At 42.9% G+C, this 9,849-nt stretch overlaps 1 protein-coding gene across 1 annotated transcript in view; it reads left to right on the top strand.

The window, feature by feature from the left end:
• Window positions 1-613: 613 nt before the first annotated feature.
• The window catches only part of LOC104076008 (collagen alpha-1(XXVI) chain-like), a gene marked incomplete at its 5' end in the record, with an annotated part of 140,909 nt that continues 131,673 nt past the window's right edge, over window positions 614-9,849 (top strand). Inside the window, one exon of the mRNA XM_009576704.1 lies at window positions 614-717. Coding sequence (XP_009574999.1) covers window positions 614-717 — 104 coding nt within the window. The remainder of the gene's footprint in view (window positions 718-9,849) is intronic.

Below are 9,849 nucleotides of genomic sequence, written 5' to 3'. Positions count from 1 at the left end.
GATGCTATGATTCTATTTCAGATGGGGAAAACTGAGGCACAGGTCAGCTAAATGAAAAAAAGCCTCCATGCAGATCACTGATATAGTGTTGTGTCATGATGATCTTTGTCACGCTGATGTGTTGATACACTCCAGATCTGAGTGGTGGGGGTGGGAGAAGGGAAGACACCAGAGAGATTTATGCAATTTTTGTGAGATTAATGTTTTGGAAACTGTGTTAGTACTGAGTGAGGAAAGGCTAATGCCCGCCTTTGTTCAATGTCAGAGAAATCCACATGGAGGTGGAATGAAGGAAACAAGAGTCATCATCTTTGCTAAGTGCAATGACTTGGTAGCAATGAGACCTCCACAAAACATACTGGTGTTATTTGGGGGAGTGGTGTGGGGAAGAGCTAGAAGAGTATGAGGGCTTAAGGAGAAAAATGAGGGTTGTCAAATCAGATCCACGCTGTGGTAAACCCTTGCTCTGTTATTTTGTGTGTCGTCTTTTTCTGCACCTGTGGGTGGCTGAGTGCTCTGGGGATATATCCAGGCAGGAAGATGTGCTATGAATTAGTAGCAACCCTGCCCTTGAGTAAGTGAGTGCATTCTACTGACTTCTTGTTTGTGTTAGTTACAGGACTCTCATCAGGCCCACGTACAAAATGTCCTACCGAACTGTGACCACGCTGGAGTGGAGGTGCTGTCCTGGCTTCACGGGGAGCAACTGTGAAGAGGGTAAGTTATCCAGCAATGCATCTGTCCTTACAGAGCAGCAAGGGGATGTGTGGATGGACTGGCTGGGTTGAGTTGGGTTTTGTTCCTTAATTTGCTCTACGCCTCTGAAACACAGGAACAAATCACCTATTCTCTTCACTCCCTATCATTATCTGAATGCTCACACACAAGCTCTGAAAGGTGGTCTCGGAAAACAGACCATACTGAATGCCTGCAAAGAAGCCTGAATAGGGATGGGGAAAGAAATGAAGAAATGGGTACTCAGGGATGACCTGTTTATAGATGTGCTCATGCTTGGCGTCCCCATTGCACAGTCCTTCAGAAAATGCACTTTCTCCATGTCAGTGTGTTATCTTCTCCACATCCCATTGTCATCACCATCCGTTGCTGTAGCTGATGAAAGCTGGTCCCTGGATGGCTGCTTGTAAGAGTTATGCCTGTAAGGTCTGAACACAAATAATATGTGTTCCCAGAGAGCTTTGAATTAAATTAGGCACCTTTGGTTCCCATTCCCACCTGTTCCCTGACTTATTGGTGCAACATTCAGGTTGCACAGTGCATGTAAAAACACAGTTCTGGGTTTGGTATGTGATCTTTCACACAGAGGAAAACACAGGGCTCTTTCCAGAGCTGGAAGAAAGGAAAGTCTTGTCGCTTTTTCATCATGATGGACAAAAAAGGGCATGTTTTGCATTTTCCTTCCTAATGTTTTCTGCTTTAACTGTTGCTTCTGTGGCTTTGAATCAAGTCCTGCTTCTCCATCGAGTTTCAGGTTTAGGCACCAAGGCATCTGCTGAATCTGTCATGAGTGTTCATGGCTTATGAATGTGAGAGAAACTAAGCCTTGAGTTTTCTGTTCATTTGCATCAGGTCAACACAGCCTGCCTCTGCTGGCTGGTGAAGGGTCATTGGGGGTGTCCAACATCTCTAAGACTCTGCTGTTTGTAGCTGCACCTCATTTTCTTTGTGCTGCAATATCTTGGTGCTAATCACACAATTTGGGCAAATCTCTAACTAGGAAGTTGTCCTGTTACAGTCACGAAGAACGATGGTTGCAGACAGCAGCTCGCTTCAGGCTGCTGAGGAAACAATAGCTTCCCAGAAGCTCAAGAAAAATTTAAAAAGTGACAAAGCTACCCTAAATTGCAGTCTGCAAGAGAGAGCTTTACATTTTAGCATGCTGCTAAAAGAAGTGAGCCTGGGAAAGAGAAGCTGCTGTGTGCAGCTTGGATTTTTACCTGTCACTGCAGGGGAAAGGGATGCTAAGGATTGTGGCAGAACTGTTATTTCTAAAGTAGCTGCAGCTTAGCCTGGCTGAGGATCTGACTGGGGACCTGAGAAGCCTGTGTATGCAGCCCATTTGTGCCTGTAGGTTTGGACAGGTGTGAGTAATTACAGCTTAGCGGTGCTGCTGGTGTAAAGGAGAGAATCCAGCTCCCTCCCGCAGTGCCAGATCTGTCTCAGCAGAGTTCAGTGGAAATAAAAAGCCAACATAAGCTTGTTTGAGAAAGTCAGCAGCGATCTCACAGGAGCAGGTCTGTGGAACGAGGTGACAATTTTATGCAGTCAGTTTTCAAGGTGGAACTGTTCTTTTGGGCTTGGATACGGTCTGCGGAGTGTGAGCAGAAAGCCAGTAGCAAGCCCTCACTTTCATGTGTGAGATTCTTTTTACCTTCTTTTTTTTTTCTCCCCTCCTTAAAACATCTGGCACTACCAACAGTCCCATGTTCTTGAAAGAGGGAGGAAAATGAAAACAAAAAAAAAGCCCCCTTTCTAGTACAGCAGGGTTGTGCCACTTAATTTCTAGCAGCAGTATTGATACTAGCAGTGTGCTAGCTGTCAAGCTGTCCAGAGGCATCAATTTTAAAATTGAAGTATTTACTTGCTCCTTATGTTAATTCTTAATGTTAGTGTCACTTGGAATTGTAAGTAAAAGAGGCTGAAAGAAGTTTTTTAGGGCTTTTTGGCAACCTGGTATAAAGCCTTTTGTACTCTTTCCTTTCTGTACTCTTTCCTACTACAAATTCAGTTCCTCTGAGAGGGTAGGATGCTTACATCTGTGTGGGTCCTTCCTGGAAACAGCAGACAAAAGAAAACAGAAAACTAAACTGAAACAAAACAAAAAACCAGTGCAGTTATGAAGCCACAGCAAATTAGCAGGGTAGAACCTCAAAATGCTTTCATCTTTTTTTTGGTATTAGTTAGATTTCTTGTCAATATTTCATTTTATTTGTATGTGCAGCTGGTGCTTTTGATGTTGATGTGAGGTAGGTATGATTGAAGGCAGATTGGACCTGCACTATTTTTAACTTGCCTTCTTGCTGCGTTGCAAATGCTCTGATTCTCTGACAGTCACTATTGTTCCCCATGTGTGTTGTGGTTTAATCCCAGCTGGCAACTAAGCCCCACCCAGCCCCCAGCCGCTCGCTCACTCCCTCCCGGTGGGATGGGGGAGAGACTCGGAAGAGTAAAAGTGAGAAAACTCATGGGCTGAGATAAAGACAGTTTAATAGGTAAAGCAAAAGCTGCACATGCAAGCAAAGTAAAACAAGGAATCCATTCACTACTTCCCATCGGCAGGCAGGTGTTCAGCCATCTCCAGGAACGCAGGGCTCCATCATGCGTAACGGTTACTTGGGAAGACAAACGCCATCGCTCTGAATGTCCCCCCTTCCTTCTTCTTCCCCCAGCTTTATGTGCTGAGCATGACTTTATATGGTGTGGAGTATCCCTTTGGTCAGTTGGGGTCAGCTGTCCTGGCTGTGTCCCCTCCCAACTTCTTGTGCACCCCCAGCCTCATCGCTGGCAGGGTGGTGTGAGAAGCAAAAAACACCTTGGCTCTGTGTAAGCACTGCTCAGCAATAACGAAAACATCCCTGTATTATCAACACTGCTTTCAGCACAAATCCCAACACAGAGCCATACTAGGTACTATGAAGAAAATTAACCCTATCCCAGCCAAAATCAGCACAATGTGTCAGCAGAATGGCAACTGCAATGGCTCTGAGCTTCCACTTCAAGATGTCTCCTGTTTCCAGAGACTGAAGTAAAAAGTTTCAATGGGCCCTGGAATAATAAGGTTGCATTTTCATGAGCAGAACAGACTAAGCCAAGAGATAATGGATTGATCAAGCACACGGAGCAGTTTTGGGAGTTGTGTGTGCATGGGCATGGCTGCGGGGTCCCTTCTTCAGACTGATGGTGTTTTTTGCATCTTGAGACTTGAGAGATCCTATCTATTGATTCCTTCTTTAATCCTCAGTGAGCAGGATTGATACTTGCTCCTTTTTTGTGCTGTTCTGGAACAGTGTCTTTGGGGGAGCCACTGTAGCCTATCTGGAGGATGGATTATTTTTACTAGCTGTCCTTGTATGAGGCCTTCCTTGCCCTTTTTTAATTTTTTTTTTTTAGCATTTTATGAGGAAAGATAGGATGGTGGGAGGGTGAACCAAGGAAACCAAGTCAAAGAACTTGAAATCATTCAAAGGCTGCAGTGCAGCTATTTCCGACATGCATACTTTCTTGTTATCTCCCAAATGGCAGGTCAAATTTTCTTTTGCAAAGCGAACAGTCCAGCGTGGATGTCTAGCCCCAAAGTATGACAGACTCCTGATGAGACCGGCTTGCTGTAACACACCTTCAATGAGAAACTCCCCGTCCACAGTAACATACTGTGCTCTGACAGAGCAAGCTGTTAAATGCAATTCTATTATTACAGAGTGTCTTGACCCTTAGCTAATAAGTCTATCTTGAGAAAGTAACCACTTGACTGTCACCAGCTGGCAGGCACCTACATTAATGCTGAAGGCTGCACATTGTTTAGATTTAAATTATCTTGGGAATTTAACTCTTGCATTGTAGCTGATGAAGAGCAGCATCGTCTGGAGGAAGCCCAGCTCTAGAAGTGGGTGGAGATTTTGCTGCTCAGTGGGCTATTAATTTATTGAGGTGGGGATGGCTGCTTCCAATCTGTTTCCTTTTATAAGTCAACACTGATTGGGGCTCTCCCTGCTTCCCTTCATTGCTTTCCCCTCACCCAAAGGTATGTCAACATTTGAAAGATCTCTAATTCCTTTATTGTTTTTGTAGAACTGAGACCAGCTAGTTTAGTAGATAGTTAAAAATCACCAGTTGTACCAGGGCTTCCTGAAGAGTTTCTTGCAACTTTCTTGGATAGAGAAAGAGACTTGATGCAAACAAGTCTGGTGAATTTAACTGTCAGTAGATGCTAATTTTTATTTTCCAGTTTCAGGGTTTTTTGTTTTATTTAAACTGGAGCCCAAGCCTAGGACAGGAAATGAATCCACTGAGCCACCCAGTCTGCTGACTGCTGATATAAAGAACATATGGACGAGGGCAGTGCAGAGGTGAAGTGGTTTAGCTATTGCAATCATGCATCAAGCTGATTGATTTGAATCCAAGATGATGCTGACATTTCAACTCAGCCTTTTTTCTATACGGCTGAAAGTTCAAAGGCAAGTGCAATCTCTTGGGAGAGGAAAAGTGTCCCTAGCAAGTTCAGGGGCTCAGCACTGCCCTAGAGCTCTCCAGCTAGGCAAGGTCTTATTTCACTTTAAAAATCTAACATAGATTTCTTTTTTGTTTGTTTGTATTGCTTGAATTTGGGACAGTAGCCAGTATCCTATCTACCCCAGAAGCAGATTGATGGTAGACAGCTTAGCTGTTTGGGCAAGAAGCAGCTCCAAGAGTAACCTCGGCACCTCTAAAGCGATGCCATTGTGATTCCAAGCGTACATTTTTTTTTTTTTTTTTTTTCTTTCCATAAGAGTACAAGTCGGATAGGAAATTTGAGCAGCCTTGTTCAAGTAATAGTTTAATTTGAGAACTTCCCCCCACCCCCCCGCTATTTCAGTTCTTGGAATATTTTTATCTACTTTTAATAACTATTGTTTGCATCATGTCATCCTGATATTTTTCAGATCTCTTAGATTCCCACGTGTTTACAATTTTCAAAGCAGTATAAGAAAATGAGGACTTTCCTCTTGGTATGATAGAGTGCAAAAACCCTCTCCTTTTTTACTGCTGGTTCACAAAGTTTCTTGGTCTCAGGAGGAGAGATGCAGAACAACACTGCCAGGAAAATCTTAAACTAGCAAATGCAATTATGATACAAAATTTGATGAGGCCATGAGAATGAACATCAAAACTAGATACCTGAACGTTTGAAAGCCCATTAAAGTGCTCTAGAAAGAAGGGTATTCGAAGTGGTGTTGATGGGACCTCACTTCTCCAGGTCTTGGTTTGCTCCCCTGTGAACCATTAAACATAGAACTGTCAATCTATGCGAAAATATAATGTGGAGATTATAGAGTAACATTTCCCATAATATCGCAATAGTTCTCTTCAGGAGTTGAGCTCGTGTGAGTTTTTCCCTTTCGTTAAGTACTTTGGTTCCTTCTTGCTTCTCCCTCTTCCTCGTAGCCACCGTTTGGAAGCAAGGGAGTTAAGTCTATGTATCACATACAGCGAGTAGCAGAGCTCTTTGCTGCCACTGAGCTTTTTTCATCTTGCCCTTAGAAACTGAGAAAATGTAAGGGAAGGCAGTGGGAGTCAAGAGAGGCATTGCACTATCTGTTCCTATTGCTGCTAAATCCTAATACAGTGATGTTTTCCCACTTCAGCAAAGTCCAACTCCTGTCATTATCAAAGCAGAAGCTTCCATTTGAACAGTGAAATTCTCCCAGAGGTGGTTATCTCGGTGCTCTCTGGTTAGCAGGGCAGTTCTATGCTGCGAATGTGCGGCAGACTGAGGTGCCTTCCTTTCAAGTTTGGATCTAGCACAGATCCTTGCATGTATATAGTTACCTACTAGAGACTGGCTCAGTAATTCCTTTAGTGAAGTGCGACTTTGCTCTCTTTTTGAGACCTTTGTTTCAAAGTCCAACATTTGGTTCCACATAGCAAACTTGCTTCTAAAAATATCTTCTCATTCCAAAGTTTAATGTTTATTAGATACAGTAAGTGAATTATGTGAATACATGTTATAGACTATTAAGTGCAACCTGAATTTTCTTATAATTATCTAGTTAGTAAAGCAATTAGTAAGTAGGTAGTAAAATGTGGTAACTAACTGTAAACCTACCTTCAAAAATATTTCATGAAAAAACATCAAAACATGTTGATCACCCTTGATGCATGAAAGCGGCTTTCTGAGTAATGATGTTTGTGTACCTATAGTACACAGGTGTTGGATAGTATCTACCCTGGTATTTTCTTCCTTAGCATATGCTTCCTGCTCCTCCATATGTTATACCTTCTTCTGCTTGTGTTTTTGGTGGCCTTTTCAATATAAGGCAGAAGGTCCACCAGAAGTTTCCCAAACTACTCTGTGATGCGTCACCCAATTCCTATCCACTCCCATCACCATGCTGACCATTCAGCAACCTCTGGCTTCAGGCATAACATGTGTGTCACCCTTCATCAAATTTTCTGAAGAGTTCCTGGAGTGTGTGGTCACTGTTGGAAGAATATGCAGCCTGCTGAGAGCGCTTTCTGGCATCAGTGCTGTGTGACTACTTGAACAATTTCTAAATGTTCATCTTCTCTTTCGATACATAGTCAAAAAAAAAAAAAAAAAATCCCTGTCAGATTTCCAAAGATTTTGACACTGCATTCCAGCATCAATGAGTAGTTTCATTTTTTTGGACATTTTTAATCTGAACAGGGAGAATTTTATTCAGCACCTAATGTCAAAATATTTGGAGTGCTAAATATCTGCAGATGTTATTTTAACATAATTAGAAAAGCTGTATGCCGTACTGTTACATTGTCCCAATTTTTTTAGCTCCCATCAAATTATTGTGGTATGTAGAGAATATTTTTTTTGTTTTGATAAGCTATTTGTTTGCTTTCCCAAGTATATTGGATGCTTTTTGTTTCTCTTAGCTGTGTATTTCTTAATTCACAAGTGACAGACCCACCTATTTATAGTTAATGGCTTTCCTATTAATTTGCTTTATTTCTAATCAGGAGTGAACATAACCTTACCTTGGGTAGGGCTAACTCAAGAGCAGGCTGCGAGGCTCTGCGTGTATCTACTCTACCTGGATCATTCTCACCATGCTGGCAGGATTCTGTCAAAAGAGGGAAGCATGTGGGACTTCTTTAACAACTTCTGCCTGTCCGTAGGTGCTGGTATAACTAATTGATAGGCATGTTTTCTGGAAGTGGTGAGGTGCAGCAGGAGAAAGTTAGAGTTGGGAAGGAAGTCCTGGGTAGTTGACTTGCGCTTCTGAGCTCCTACTGCTGTAGTAAAGCAGATTCTGCCATTACATAGAACAGATGCTAGTGGCAAGGTATGGCCCTTCCATGTCTCTGCCGGTGTTGCTGCTTCCTAAAGAAGTTTCACCTTCATCTTCCATGCAACTGTCTTTAGTGTATGAAAAAAAGTAGAGTAGCAATCATGATCCTGGAATTGCTGGAAAGACCAAAAATGGTGAATTACTAGAAGACTGTCTATGAAATTGTGCAGGGTCTTCATTTTTGCCTGTTAAGAGATGGCACAGGTTGGTTCTGCCTTGAAGCTGGGAGTCTCATGAGGTTCTTCTTATCTGCTTCAGTGACAGAGCAGGTAAGTGCTGATGAGCTGGGCTACATCAAAAATATTGTCAAGCAGTGACTGGAGCTGCCATTGGCAATGCTGGTTTCATTGAATCCTGCTTTGAGTACTTATGATCCTGTAAAGAACATAAAGAGTAGTAATCTTGAAGCTCTCAGTAAAGCAGATAAACAACTAAGAAAAGGTCCACAGCAGGAAATTGCTTTTGTTAGGGAGTTATAATGTGTTGATCACAGGAGTTAGATGAGTGGAATTTTCAGGATGCTGCTGGTAAGGAAGTCAGCCAAGGGGACACAGTGCTCTCTCCGAACTCTGCTGTAAGCCTGTAAAAAGAGCTTGAGGCGGGGTGGAAAAGGTAGACCTTTGACTTCAGTGGTTGGTTACTGAATGGCAAATGCTGCCAATTCCTATTCATCTGTGGTGCTAGTGTGTTCTTAGCAGGTTAGGACTTCCTGATGGGATCAATTTGATCAGCCAGGAGAATGGAAGCATGGAAATCTTGGGCACTGCATATCTCTCTCCCTTGACCAAACAAAAATTCAGTGATGGCGGACCTGAGAGACTTCAAGAAGTATTTTCTATTAGACTTGTATCAGTAGTCTTAGACACATCTCTAGTAGTTGATTAGTTAGATATTAAAACTTTTGCACCCAGGTGAGCTCTTGAGTTACTTGGGAGTAGAACTTGAGAGGCGTGGGTTCTGAAGAGCTCGTATAACCTCTTGACAGTGTCTTCTTCCTTTCATAATCCTTACTGCCTCCTTCAACCCTATGCTTTTAACTCGCTACTTTCTCATGTAGATGTTCCCTTCAGAGTTCCTGTCTTCCCCCAAAATTATCACTTATTTCTCATTTGTCCTCACAACGATGAACCTTTTATTTGCTTGAGGCCATTAGAAGGGAGGTTTGTTTTTTTTCCCATATGTAAGACTGCGTCCAGCGCTGGAACCCTCAGCACAAGAAAGACATAGACCTGTTGGAGCGGGTCCAGAGGAGGGCCACGCAAATGATCAGGGGAATGGAACACCTCTCCTATGAAGAAAGGCTGAGAGAGCTGGGGTTGTTCAGCCTGGAGAAGAGAAGGCTTTGGGGAGACCTTATTGTGGCCTTTCAGTACTTAAAGGGGGCTTATAAGAAAGATGGCAGCAGACTTTTTAGCAGGGCCTGTTGCGACAGGACAAGGGGGTATGGTCTTAAACTAAAAGAGGGTAGATTTAGATTAGATATAAGGAAGAAATTTTTTACAATGAGGGTGGTGAGACACCAGTTGCCCAGAGAGGTGGTAGATGCCCCATCGCTGGGAACATTCAAGGTCAGGTTGGACGGGGCTCTGAGCAACCTGATCTAGTTGAAGATGTCCCTGCCCACAGCAGGGGGGTTGGACTAGGTGACCTTTAAAGGACCCTTCCAACCAAAACTATTCCATGATTCTATGATTCACATTATTACAGCCTCTGGGATAATAAATCTACATTGTGAACTTCTAAATCTGCTTAGGAATTGGAGGGGATTGCAAAAGACAGCTGACTTTATTCTTCCTCCTCCCTGCACCCC

This window comes from Fulmarus glacialis, unplaced genomic scaffold (assembly GCF_000690835.1).
Source record: "Fulmarus glacialis isolate BGI_N327 unplaced genomic scaffold, ASM69083v1 scaffold12714, whole genome shotgun sequence".
In the NCBI taxonomy this organism is placed as follows: Eukaryota; Metazoa; Chordata; class Aves; order Procellariiformes; family Procellariidae; genus Fulmarus; species Fulmarus glacialis.
Note: the sequence above shows the minus strand (reverse complement) of the source record. Positions and strands in the feature narration are given on the sequence as shown.